Here is a 14,039-nt window from a genome sequence, read left to right on the forward strand (position 1 = left end):
TTGAGAGCAGTCAGGCAAACTCCTAAGTTCTTAAAAATTGCTGTATCACACAACTCGCCCACTATCCAGTAAGGGCAAACCACACAGCCAAAGTGACACCAAGAAGAAACATCTGGAAGGCAAGCAGTAGTTCCTTTAGGAAACTGCTTTGGTCTTGCTTAGCATTTTAGCCTGCTACTAATTTTAAACTTCAACCTTCCTGGACAACAGGAACTTTCATGGTTTAAAAAGATCCTCTGTATGTACATCAAAAGAGTACAGTGGCTGAGTTCCAGACACCCTCTCTGTATCCATCTGGTTTAGAAATAAAGATCTGACATTTTTGCACTTCCCATGATTTTTAAAGATGCAAGACAACCAACAAGCAATTAAGATTTATTCTTGTGACAGAGAAATGTCATCACATAGTGCATCTTATTTTATTTCTATCCCAAGAACATCACTGCAATTCCAGGGACTTAGAAGAACACACTGAGCGGCGATCGCTTGAGTTTACCTTCCTGGATACGCTTCTCTTTACGATCCTGTGGAAGAGAGAGAACATTTATCATCATCCTACCAGAGAAGGACTTCCAATAAGCCTGGGATAACAGAACAGCAGTTCTAGTATTTCAGCACAGACTACATGAAGGCAGCACCATATAGGATTTTAAGGGTGTTTTCCACCCTAAAGGATTCTTTGGGCACAAGCTGTTTAAAAGTACAAGACAACACGGCATTTAGCTCCACCTACTAAAGACCTGCTCAGATTGACCTCACGTCTAGGTACTCTCACAGGCCAGCAGAGACCAATTCCTGTAAGGCATTTTTCACCAAACCAGTTGTGTCTCATCATTTGTACCTTAGTTTCTATCTCCTCCTTCTGGCTGAATAACCCAGCTTAGAGAACTAATTATGGAGAAACTTCTTAATAACTTGCCTAAAAGCGCCTGTGCTCACTTCCTACCCATTTGTACCCCACTCTGCAGTCATGTACCTTTCTGACAGGTACCATTACAGTACACAGGCGCTGTGGATAATGGCCAGATTCCTGTTGCTGGATAAAACCAGAAGATTTACTTAAAACCTGGTGATTTATCTCTTGCTTTTCCAGACTCACAGCAAACATTCCTCAGAGAAAAGACTATGACTACCATGCCTTATGTACTACCAGGAAAACAAGAAGAATCCCCAAACTTCACTAAAGGAACCACAGTAAAGGAAAGTGAATTATCCTGGACTTCAGCATGGCAAAATACTGCAGAAGTACTGAAGTCTCAAGAACATTTATATCAAGACACTCCCTAAAACCTGAATTTCCAATTCACTCAGGAAAACAACATTCCCTACAAATATTCTGTTAATTTATGTTAGCGCTTTGTGGTTTATGATTTGATCTAAAATACTACTTCTGTGCAAAAGAGGGAAATAAAAGTGGTTTACAATAGCCACAAATTCTCTACTAAAAACAGCCCCTGTCTGCCTGTTAGCATTTTTTATGTATGTATATAGCTGAGTTTTTTCATAATGATCTACCATTCCTTAGATTCTGACACTCATAGTTTAGGAGTTAGAATGGAAGCAAGATAAACCTTCCAAATTATTAGAGTGTCCAACTGAGATCATACACTGCAATTGGCACAACTACTCCTCCCCATTTGCTTCACTAAATTAAAGAAATGGTCAAGCAACTGCACAGAGATATTGCTAGGTCTGCCATCCTAAGCTTCTGCATATTTTGTTCAAAAAGCATGGTTAATGCATGTCAACTGCTGAAAATAAGAGTAACTTAGGATTAATTTTCACTGAGTGCTACAGAGAGCTTTGTGACTGCAAAATAGCCTGATCGGGCAACCTGTGACTGGCCATAGCCCCAAGGGTACAATAAAGGGCTCTCAAAAAAGCAAGACTCTGCAATCAGTAACAGGCTCTGAGACAGCAGGCTCGCTACAGCCTTCCTTCCCTCACTATTTCAATGGTATCAATCATTCTTAGGTGCATCAGGGTCCCACAGACTGAGACTCCAAGCAGATGTACATTTTACAAGCTGGTGTTTGTGGTGTTCGCTGACTTTCAGCGTTCTCGGCCGACTTACCCTGTCAGCTTTTAAGACAAAGATCCAGAAGAGGAGGGGGCCTAAGCCATAAACAGCTCCTAGAAAGGACGTCTTGGGTGTCGGCCGGAAAGTCGGGTAGACGTTCTGCGACTTCGCATAGGCCCAGCGGATCAAGGCGGGATTTTCCTGGGGTGCAAAGACAACAGCGGTGAGGCCGCGGGGCTCCGCACTGGCCCCTCCACGCGGGGACTGAGGCCGAGGCACACCGGGAAGGGCACCAAGGTCACGGGGAGGGCGGGCAGCGTCCCGCCGCCCGGGCCCCGGGCCCAGCACGGCCGCAGGAGCGGGCCCCGCTCCGGGACGCCGCCGGGTGAGGCGGGCGAGCCCCGCGCTTCCCCCGCCGCCCCTCGGCCCCTCCGTCCCCACTCACGATGACGGCGGGCGCGTTGGGGTCGTTGAGCTGCAGCAGGTACTGCCGCTTGAGCCGGGACCGAATCGCCAGGCGCTCGGCCTCGGCGCGGAGCTTCTCCGGCGATGTGTCGTAGGTGGCGGGGTCGAGCTCGGCGGGCAGCGAGACGAAGCTGTTCGGCCTGTACAGTTGGGCCGCCGACGGAGGCGGTGCCCACGCCATCTTGGAGAGCCGGCCCTGCCGGCCGTGGGGGCGGTGCCGGCCCTGCCCCGCCCCGCCCCGCCCGCTGCGGAGCGGCCGCCTCCCCTCACAGAGCCGGAGCACGGAATGGTTTGGGCTGCAGGGACGGTAAAACTCATCCGCTTCCAACACCGCTGCTGTTGGCAGGGACAGCTTCCACTAAAACAGGTTTATCAAAGCCCCATCCAGCCTGACCTTGAATCCTCCAATGGATGGAGCATCCACAGTTTCTCTGGGGAGCCTGTGCCAGTACCTTACCACACTCAGGGTAGAGGATTTTTTTTTGTAATATCTAACTTAAATCTACTCTTTCTATTTGAACCCATTCCACTTCTGTGACGGTGTTCACGGGGGTCTTAGGATGAGGGAAGAGATGAGGATCTGACTTCATGTTTCAGAAGGCTTGATTTATTATTTTATGATATATATTATATTAAAACTATACTAAAATAATAGAAGAAAGGATTTCATCAGAAGGCTAGCTAAGAATAGAAAAATAATGGAATGATAACAAAGGCTTGTGCCTGACTGAGACAGTCCAGACAGCTGGACTGTGATTGGCCATTAATTAGAAACAACCACATGAGCCCAATCACAGATGCACCTGTTGCATTCCACAGCAGCAGATAACCATTGTTTACATTTTGTTCCTGAGGCCTCTCAGCTTCTCAGGAGAAAAAAATGTCACTGCATTCTCTTGTACATAACCTTTCCCCATCTTTACTGTGAGCTCCCTTCCAGGTGCTGGAAGACCACACTTAGGTCACCTCAAAGCCTTCTCTTTCCCAGGCTGAACAAACCCAATTCTCTCAGCCTTTCCTCGTGGGAGAGGTGCTCCATCCCTGTGATATCTTGTTGGCCTCCTCTGGACTCGCTCCAACAGGTCCATGTCCTTCCTGTGCTGGGGGCCCAAAGCTGGTTGTGGTGTCCAGGCGGGGTCTTACAGAGCACAGGGGCAGAATTCCCTCCCTTGTCCCTTGGATGCATCCCAGGACATGTTTGGCTTTCTGGGCTGTGAGTGCCTGTGGCCAGAGCATGTCCAGCCTCTCACCCAACAGCACCCCCAAGTCCTCCTGGTCAGAGCTGCTCTCGATCTGTTTATCCCCCATCCTGTGTTGATACCGGAGTTGTTCTGACCCAGGTGCAGCACCTTGCACTTGGTCTTGTTAAAACTCATGAGATTTCCAGGTACCCACTTCTCCTGCCTCTCTTGGCCTTACCTGGCCTCACCTGGCCTCACCTGCTGTGGCTCAGGGCATGTCAGGGACAGGTTTTGTTATCACAATAACAGCAGTCCCAGCAGGTAAATTTTTCCCGTCCCCTGCAATTAAAATGGCCTTCAGGATGAGTCACAGGTTAGGAGTGTTGACCTCTTTGAGTCTGCTGGGACAAGGGGGTGCCATTGCTGTGGGGGTGTTTACTGCCCTTTCGAACAGTATTTCTATGTTTTAGAAAGTGTAGTTAATATATGTCAAACTGCTGAAAATAGTCTCTTAAAATTACAGGATCATGGAATCACAGAATATTTTGTGTTGGAAGTGACCCACAAGGATCAAGTCCAACTTAGCCCTGCACAGATTCATCCTCAAGAGTCACACCCTGTGCCTGAGGGCACTGTCCAAACACTTCTTGAACTCTGTCAGGCTGGGTGCTGTGACCACTTCCCTGGGGAGCCTGTTCCAGTGCCCACCCACCCTCTGGGAGAAGAACCTTTTCCTGATATTGAACCTAAACCTCCCAATGGTCAACTTTAGGCCATTCCCTGAGGTCCTGTCACTGTTCACCACAGAGAAGAGATCAGTACCATTCCTCCACCTCCCCTCACGAGGAAGGATGGCAATTAATTTACACTGTCGGTGCTACAGAGAGCTTTGCTATAGCTATATTTGAACATTAATTTTTGAACTGAATGAAAAATCCCTACATTTGAACAGTATTCCATGTTACACAAGAGATATGTTGCAGGCAGACTGGTATTTGCAAAATCCCACAGTTACTTGCTTTCAGCTTCAAATTGTCCCTTTGATTCTTTAACCAAGGCTGAGCTGACTGGACAAGCGGCCAGGTAACCTCCAGGATTCTCGAGAGGTGACTCACCACCTTGACAGACACTACTGACAGGTTCAGGATTCACCCTCTGCTTGGTGAACACCGGGCAAAGAAAACAGGGGTTTGACCTTGCACTGCTTTTGGCCAGCTGTGCCCAGGTGGCCGAGAAGGCCAATGGCATCCTGGCCTGGATCAGCAATGGTGGGGCCAGCAGGAGCAGGGCAGGGATTGTCCTCCTGTACTCGGCACTGGTGAGGCCACACCTTGAGTGCTGTGCCCAGTTCTGGGGCCCTCTGTACAAAAAGGACATTGAGGTGCTGCAAAGTGCCCAGAGAAGGGCAACAGGGCTGGGGAAGGGTCTGGAGCACAAGTCCTGTGAGGAGCAGCTGGGGTTGTTTAGCCTGGAGAAAAGGGGGCTCAGGGGAGACCTTATTGCTCTCAATAACTGTGTGAAAGGAGGTTGTGGCCAGATGTGGAGTTGGTCTCTGGTCCCATACAGCAAGTGACTGGACAAGGGAAAATAGCTTCAGGTTGTGCCAGGGGAGGTTTAGACTGGATATTAAGAAAAATTTTTTCACCAAAAGGATTATCCAGCATGGGAACAGGCTGCTCCAGGAAGTAGTGAACTTTCTCCATAGATATTCAAAAGATGTGGCATGTGGGGACACTGTCTAGTGATGGACTTGGCAGCACTGGGATAATCACTGGACCTGATGATCTTAGAGTTATTTTGCAACCTTAGTGATTCTTAGGCTTTGACTTTAGGAGGTTTTTATCTTGTCGGTTTTAAGAACTTTGGTCTCCAGTGATGTAAAGACAAGGCAAGTTGTCTTTCTGGAAACAAAGTAGCCAGTAAACAAGTTTACTGTTGTGTTTTCTTCTTCTAGTCTACAAAACAGTGATAGCTATGCTGATTGGGACCCAGTAAGTTGCTGTGCATATATAGTTATGGCCTGATTCACTCTGTGCTAACTGCAGACTCAGGTAATGTTGGATGAGGGATTACAATTTCCTCCTATACAAAAAATTATACTGCTGACTTTATTTAAGATACTGTGCTTTGGCTCTGCAGTAATAGAGCACAAGCTCTTCTTCACATCCTCCAATTTCACTCTTTTTCCTAAGCACTTGGAAAATAAATGACCTCCTTTTGGTCCGAACAGCTAATTAGGAGTTGTGACTTGCTTTCAGCAGGATGAAATACAAGTTGGATGTTTCTGCAGTTTTGTGTACCTTGAGCACCCCCACCATAACACACAGCATTAGGTGCATTTCCCTCTCTCAAGTATAAGCCTATATTCATCTCAGAAATCTCTCCAGCTTTTGCACTCCCATTTTCTTCACAAACATGTGTCTGAAAATCCAAGTGAAAACCAAGCTGCTTCATTCACAGCCAGCTCCCAGGGAAGTACTTAACATGCCCTGTTGCTTTTTCTCCCAGGGCTTTCAGCTTGGGTCAGTGGCTCCTATAGCATGGAAAAATATACTCCCTTTACTTCCCATTTTGTGACCATTGGATTTAGTGAGCTCAGTGTCTCCAGCTCCATGATTTGTGTCTCTTCATAACCAGCATGTAGAGAGCTGCTTTAGCAGCACAGTACCTATACCAGCAGCACTGCCATGTGGCACTCCTGTGGTACTTTCATCTCTGAGTGTTCCCAAGGACTTGGCAGCCTGTGCCTCCCAGCCCCTGCATGGCTTGATGCTTTTAAAGCTGCTCCTCCCTGCTCTCTCTTATTTCTTAATAAAAGGACACGTGCAGCCTTGAAACAGATTGATTCCTGGCAGAAGCAGGAGTGCAGATTGGATTAGCAAACTGGGAAGGGTTAGCTGCTCTGTGGGAAGTGGTGGGGGCTTTTTCCCTCTTTGCTGCATCACAGAGTGGAACAGAAGACTCCTGTTCCTGCAGCTCTCCCAAAGGACCTCCAAACAGCCAGATGCCTTTGCCCCAATCCACTGACTCCCAAGGCCTGTCTGTAGTGGTGTGTGATGTGTGATGGCTCCTGTGGGCAGGAGCAGAGGTGGTCTCGTGGTGAAGTCACTTGGCAAAGGCAGCGGGTTCAGCTCCAGCCCTGTTGCAGAATCTTTGTGATCTTATCAGTGCAGGTCCAAGCTGTGCCTCTCCCCAGAGCTCGTAGCTGTGAGTGTGCATGCTTGGCATGCAAACAGTGCTGGAATTAATTCTACTGGGAGAAAAACAGAAGGTACAAAGCAACATTTCCATTAACAATGTAATGTACTGTATTAGAAAACCTAGCAGCCAGCTGCTATGCTGAAAACACCTTTACATTTCATCTCTAGCCACTAACTCATCCTCCTTCCCAAAGGATCAAAATCCTCACAGGAAGTCTTTTCTGAGAGATGGCACTTGTTTCATGGGGTAAAAAAATAACTAAATCCCTTCCAGAGAAAAATATTCTCTGACACTGAAGCCTGTGCATTGCAATTTGTTGTTTTCACTCTTCCAGGGGTGAATTTGTGCACTCTCGTTGTTTTGTAACAGCCATGTTTCTAACTTTAAAACACATCCTTCAGCAAAAGCCTGAGTCACCAATAGTCAGTGTCTCACCCTTGCATAAAGCAATGCAGGACAAAGACAGAAACGCTGCAGACAAAACACTTGACTGAAATCAGTGATTGTTTTTTCTCCTGCTGACAGGAACTGCTGCACCCAGGGAGAAATGCTGCGGTGACAAACTGTCCTCCTGTGCAGATCTCCTGCATCATCTGCTCCTCCTGGACCACCCTATGGCAGCTGCTGAACACAGCCTTACTGCTGCTGCAAACCACCTCTGAAACAAAAGATTTTGCAAGAATGAACAAGACCCTTCTTGTCTCTGTTTTGTCAGCCAGATCATGAAGCTCCTTTGACTCTTCTCCTGACTGCTAGTGTTGACCTAAAGCAAGCAGCAGGAATATAAAATAGGCTCCAGTAAGGGTGGGGCCAGTCTCAGTAGGGCAGCACAGGCTTGAGCTAGAATATGCTGGTCATAAAACCACATCCTCGTGGGCTCACACACCAAAGCTTAACAGGTAAGACCCCAAGTGGTTTTTCTTCTTTTTAATTAGGACTGATGTTTATTGACTGTTCAAGGTTGGCAGTATTAAGTGAAATTGACAATTCTCCTATGAAAATGCCTTTGAAGTTTACATCATCTGTTTTCTTTGCCATCAGCAGTAAGCAAAATGGAAAAAATAGTCAAGAAAATTAATCTTTGTCCAGAACCCCATGGAGGGTTGGCCTTGACTGACTGCCAGACATCTACCGAGCTGCTTTTTTCACTCCTCTCTTTGAAAGGGCTGGGGGAGAAAATGACATAGAAAATCTCATGGTTTGATAAAAGTGCAGTTGTTAAGAAAAGCAAACACTGCACATGGAAGCAAAGTAAAAAGAGGAATTAATTCACTACAACCCGTCAGCAGGCAGATGTCCAGCTGGTTTTTGGGAAGCAAGGCCTCAATAGGCATAGCAGTTGTTTGGGAAGACAGATGGCATCACCACAAATGTCCTCCCATCATTCTCCTTTCCTTCAACTTTTATTTCTAAGAAGGCCATCATATGGCGTGGGATATCCCTTTGGTTATGTGAGTCAGCTGTCCTGGTTATTCCCCCTCCAATATCTTGCCCATCTCCAGCCTACAGACCTCCAAAGTTGTTGGTGGGGTGTTGGAGAGAAAGCCCTGACACTGTGCTAGCACTGCCCAGCAATACCCAAACCCATGTGCTACCAGTGCTCTTTTAACCACAGATGAAAAGCACAGACCCTATAGGTTGCTGTGCAGAAAGTTGAGTCTGTCCCAACCAACCCAGTACAAAGGCAGTTTGAAAGCTGTCTGATACCACTGATTTTCAGACTATTCTCCTACAAGGTAGCCTGAAATCAGACGCACTTCTATGACATTCTGATTGAAGCTGCAAATAACTTCCACCTAGAGTTTAAAGTAATCCAAGATACCTTCAGCTTAGAACTGTGATTTTGCTAGTGGCTTTTCAGTCATGCCCTGAAATACACAGACTGGATTTTTTAACTGTGTACTCAAAGTCACTCCTTTCAGTGTGACCAGGCTAAGTGATTCTGTGCTTCAAGTGAATGAGAGAAAAATTAACCTAAATCACACACCTGTCTACTTACCTCCAAGGTGACCATGCATGATGTTTTCAGAAGAGACAGGTTAAATATGCTGTCAACTGAAAAAATACTGGTGCATGTCAGACTTGTTCTGAGTGCTTGCAGTTGCCCCATTTGAATCCGTTGTCAGACTGGGTCAACATGTTGGTGGGCTCTGTTGTGAATTCTCACTGACCTTTTGCAAAGAAAGCAAGCTGGAAAATGAGGGAAGCTGACAAAATCACTCATGTAACAAGAAGGTTCCTGAACAGAGGCCCCATACTTCTAATTCCCATATGTTATGGCCAAGAAGGGTCATTTGGCTCCTATTTCCATTCTACACAAGTGAATAAATACTGTTAAGTGTGCTGCTGCCCTTCTTTTGTAGGGGCATCAATATCAAGCATTCATGTGCATGGATTTATCCATGGTAAAAGCCAAATGGATACAGAAAGGGAGCAGTGTAAGCAGTATTAGGATTCAGCACAGTTTATTTGAGCTCAGAATAAGTACATCTAACTGCAGCATATAGCTATATTAATAAATTTTCCAGATACATGTAATTCATTCTGTGTTAAGAACTGAAGTCCTCAGTATCTTTATTTTATAGTTGTTTAAAGGAAGCCTAGCATGCAAAGGAAGGAGTTAAGATGGTTAGGGGAATTATGAATTGTTAGTACAGCCAACAGGCCACCCATAAATGTGTATCAAATGTTGAGCTCAGCAGGAGTTAGTTACAAAACTAGGACATTTAATGAGTCATGAAGTGCCAGGAATAATGAGACATGGCATTAAACAAACCATTCCTGCCTCTCCTTGGCTTGTCCAGAGTCGATGGCAAGAAGCCCTCTGCTGTTTCAGCTTTTCCTGTCAAAAGAAAACTTTGGACTCACACTGAATTATAGCCGTGGCTGAGCTGCCTCAGCCAGGGAGCTGGTGCCGCCTGGGCGGCCCTGTGAGAGAAGGATAAGCTGGCAGCCAGCATCCCTTCTCCACTCCTTTGCAAGTCATTGATTGTAGCATTTAATAGTGTTGTATTCTTAGCTCTCCCTCTGCTTCCAGCTCCTCGCACAAGAAACTATTAATAGTTATGTATCAATGAAGAGTGGGAGAGGAAGAGGTCTTAGAGTAGGGAGGGAATTTGAAACATCCCCTGCATGTCTGAGGGTAAGTCCTGTTGTTGGTTAAGTGTTAGAAGTGCTTAGCCAGCTGAGGGCTAACATGGTTCCTAGACTTCCCCTCACAATGGCTGTCAGGACCTGGGGTACTCCAGCAAGCTGTCATTGCTCCAACCACCCTCCACTTGGCCCAGGTGCAGGATAAAGCTGAGATCCTTGCCTTAGAGCTGGCCTGAACTGTGTGAAATGTATGCTGTATCTAGGCTTGGCTCGAGTTCCTAGCTTGACCTCAGGCCTTCCTTATTACTTTGGCTTTGCCTGGACAGCACTGGACTGCAGCTGGTTATGGTTATTGCCACTGGACCTGCCCTCATCACCTTGTCTGGCTCCCAGCTCAGCCCAATCTTCCCATTCCTGGACTGCAGTGTCACTCATGGAGGAGTGCTCAACCTCATGGCCCTGGGGATTGTATGTGGTGCCAAGGGTGAACTCAGATGGCTGCCAGAAAAAATTCACAAAGCAGCTGCTAGCAGGAGTCAGTGAGGAGAAACTCAAGTGTTGCAGGAAATGGCTTATGCAGCATAAGGGGAGGCATCTTTTCTGGCCTGCTGCTCCTGACACAGACCATCACCAGAAGCTGATGCTTCTTTTTTTCCCCATTTCTCTGCAGGTGTTTTCCTCTGCCCACAAAAGAAATTGTAGAACTGCCTCATTCAGTTTGGGCATCAGAAAAGTAGCAGTGCCTGCTGTGAATTCTGCCTGCTTCTCTCTGACATGATGGGGAGAGTTTCAGATGGAGAGTCCTCTTAACCCAAAACATGTCTGAGAGGTGAACCATCCCTTAGAGATTCATTTTTAACCATCCCTTAGAGATTAATTTTTTCTTCATGGGTTTTGGGAAGAGTTTTGTGTAGCCCAGATACTTTCCAGCTCCCTGAGTACCCACTGTGTGACAGAGTGCCATGGCTTGTGTAGCTTGGAGAAAAATGTTACACAGCCTTTATTGCACATGGAGGATGCTCCTGTAAGCTCTTCTCAGACCCACGCGTGAAATGCTGGACTTTCTGACAGCAAAGGAGAGCCCAATGAAAAATGGCTCTGGCCCACAAAGCTTTCACATTGCCTGCAATGTCTTATTTGAAGTTACCTGGTGGGTTTAGTTGGACTTTCTTTCACAAACAGAATCAGATTGTAAAGAAAAGCCTGCTGTGTGAAGATCCAACCAGAAAGGGCCAGGGAAACTTTAATCCCCAACAGATATGGCCACTCCTGCTTGTCAAGACAGAAATACAGTGCCTCAACAGTGGGTTTGGAGTTAGGGACTTTGCCTGCCAAGGTGGAGTCCACTCAAGAACATTATCTTGGAGGAAGCCTCACTTTGTGGTATTATCAGGTCCAAAATTTATCCACAACCTGAAATTAATTTTTAACTCAAAAAAGAAGTAAGACTTTATAGACAATGATTCTTTTAGAAGTCACAAATTTCTCCTTTGTACAGGAAGACACTCCAACTCTGTGTGGGGAAAAAACCTCCTGCCTGAAATCTGTGATAGATGAGCCTTGAAGGAGAAGCAGCTCTGTTGAACTGCTATGTAGAAAAAGATGCTCACTTTGTTTTGCTTTATATATTTTGTTAGAAGTATGGAGCTTAAATTTTAAATCAAGTATTTGGGAACACATTGTGAAGCAGACCATCAGTATGAGTAAAATATGTTAGTAGGAACACGTTGAATTTAGTGTGGCTGTTTGGCAGTCTCTGTATTGCAGTGGGGAAGGACTTAGTTGTGGCAATGCAGAGTGGTTTTTTTCTTTGCTGAAGTAAAAGACAGAATACAAATGAGGCTGTTGCTGCAGAATGCCAGCTAGTGGAAACGATACAACATGTCCAGACTGGGTATTTCAGTGTTTAAAAAAAATTATGGCAATACTAGAACTTTAAACTTCTGACCCATAGAGATAGAAAGGCAGAACAGTGATGTCCCTGGATTCTTGTTATCATTGTATAAATCAGGAACATTCCCTAAACAAGAAATATGCCTTTGCATTGCAGAGCCCTGTATCCATCAGGTTTCACCTGCCTTTTTGGGGAGACGGGCTAAGGCAGCCGCCAAGGTTAAAAATTGCTTCCTAAATTAATGTTTCCATACTTCTCTAGATAACCTCTTAGCAGAGAGGTTTGCTCTTTGTGTAAACCACTTCTATTTATAGTGCCATAATTCCTTAATTCAACCAGTGTAATTGTGATTTCAGTCCTTAAAGGGAAGATTTCTACTCATGGTGTGACCCTTGCATGACTCTTTAGACACTGTGCTTTTCCTGCTCTCCTACTGCCCCTCACTCCATCTCCTTACATGCATCTGCTTCCTTCCTACTCACTTGCATGGGTTTTAACCCTACCCAATTCTGTTCTCCCACACTCTCAGCACTGCTGAGGGGCTCTTTACTACCTCAACCTACTTTGACTTCCTCTGCCTCCTTCACTTGCTCCTCAGTCTTTTCCCTGCTCTCTACTGGACATATCTCACTCACTTCCATCCAAACATCTTCAAAAGCAGATCCAGTTGTGGTGGCAGCCACTTGCCAAATGCTTGACAGATGGCAACTGATGACTTTTTGGTACTCTGCTCCCTGATTCTTCTCATCTTTGAATCAAGCAATGTGTACACAGCAATTTGGGAGCAGGAGCATTCAAAGTTCTTCCTCCTTTGCTTTGAATTATTTCAGAATCTTCCTGGGTCTGAAGCTAAGGGAAGTGCAAGCAGCCATCATATTGCTTGCTGGTTCTCCTCACCACAGGGAGGCTGATCAAACTCAGTTTCTACAACCAGCTTTTTAGTTTTACTGAGCAATTTCACAGTGAAGGAATGGAGAAGGGCCTATCCATCTCTGTACTAATGCTTTTCATGGTGAATCCTTCCTTTCTTTGTGTGCAACATATGTCAGGAGAGAGGTTGTTGTGACTCAGGCACAGGCATGGTATCCCCACCTTCTGTTGCTGTGTTAGTCTTGCTGCAAGCTCCAGCGAGGCAGCCCTCTCTTGTTCCCAGCATAGTCCACGAGTCCCTGCAGTGACCAGAGCTGCCCACAGCACAAAGTCACAAACAGAATGACTCCAAGGGATATTGCAAAGCCTGGTGCTGTTATGTCTGTATCAGTCTTTCACAGCTGGCTGAGATGCCTCTTCTTCTGGACCAGTTAATAGGGAGGTTGCATTTCTCCATAATTTCCCTGAGGACTGAACACATTTCAGCAATTGAAAGAAAAAGGGTGGTGACTCACCTCTCGACCTGCTTAATTCTTTCCAGGATAGTCCTTCTCATGAAGAATTGAGACTGTCTGGGATATACTCATGAGACAAACTAATAGGCTAAAATCTGTCTCAAATCCAAATGAAAATTTGAAATATGATAAAACACTTGCAGCAGAACAGTCATCAAAATTAAAGTGGTTTTTTTTTCAGTTATATAACTTCTCCCCAGCACAGAGCAAGACCCCATTTCCCATCCCTTTGCTTTGCCTTGTGGGGCTGAGTCAACTCCTTGACCCTTCCTTGTTTTACTTCATTGTAGAAAGAGCTTGAACAAAGCAGAAAACTGAGCCCCTAATCTTAAAAATCTGCATATTTTTTAAGATCAGTGAAATGATGAAGCTTTGGTTTCCTTGTTCTTAGACATAGTTTTTGCAGAGGCATCACAGGAGTGAGATCTGGTCCTGACAGCAATGCTGCCTTTTTTTCAGGCAATGATAGAAAAGGTCTTTCTGACCTGCAGAGCAGTCTCAGAGCAGAGTTATCTCTGGCTGCATCGTCCCACCTCTGACATTTGTCAGGCAGCTGACAACTTCAGTTGACAGCTTATGGATTTTTATCCTATTTTCTTGCAGCACAACCTCTTCCAAATACCAGCATCTCTCTCTTCTCTGAGTGGACCTATATAGCATCTGGCACCAGCTTTGTCTCGATTTTTGACTCTGTTTGGGACAAATTCTTCTGACTTGCCTATCATGTAGCATACTGCTCACACAGACTTTTTGATGTGCTGTGCATGGTGCACAGGAAGACAACTGCAAGATGTGACACC

At 45.8% G+C, this 14,039-nt stretch overlaps 1 protein-coding gene across 1 annotated transcript; it reads right to left on the reverse strand.

The window, feature by feature from the left end:
* Positions 1-359: 359 nt before the first annotated feature.
* On the reverse strand, positions 360-2,727 carry NDUFB4 (NADH:ubiquinone oxidoreductase subunit B4). Its single transcript, XM_071433261.1, has 3 exons — positions 2,466-2,727; positions 2,075-2,221; positions 360-524 (listed from the first exon to the last, which is right to left on the reverse strand). The coding sequence occupies exons 1-3, from the start codon at positions 2,664-2,666 to the stop codon at positions 459-461; spliced, it is 414 nt and encodes a 137-aa protein (XP_071289362.1). The 5' UTR covers positions 2,667-2,727; the 3' UTR covers positions 360-458.
* Between the last annotated feature and the right edge of the window lie 11,312 nt (positions 2,728-14,039).

This window comes from Agelaius tricolor, unplaced genomic scaffold (assembly GCF_023055355.1).
Source record: "Agelaius tricolor isolate 1412-34295 unplaced genomic scaffold, bAgeTri1.0.p SCAF_9, whole genome shotgun sequence".
In the NCBI taxonomy this organism is placed as follows: Eukaryota; Metazoa; Chordata; class Aves; order Passeriformes; family Icteridae; genus Agelaius; species Agelaius tricolor.

Excerpts from the sequence above, each read along its gene's own strand:
- NDUFB4 (XM_071433261.1), bottom strand. The coding sequence starts at position 2,666 with ATGGCGTGGGCACCGCCTCCGTCGGCGGCCCAACTGTACAGGCCGAAC. Across the intron at positions 2,222-2,465 it reads CCAACGCGCCCGCCGTCATC|GAAAATCCCGCCTTGATCCG; the intron begins GTGAGTGGGGAC and ends TTTGCACCCCAG. Across the intron at positions 525-2,074 it reads TTGTCTTAAAAGCTGACAGG|GATCGTAAAGAGAAGCGTAT; the intron begins GTAAGTCGGCCG and ends TCTCTTCCACAG.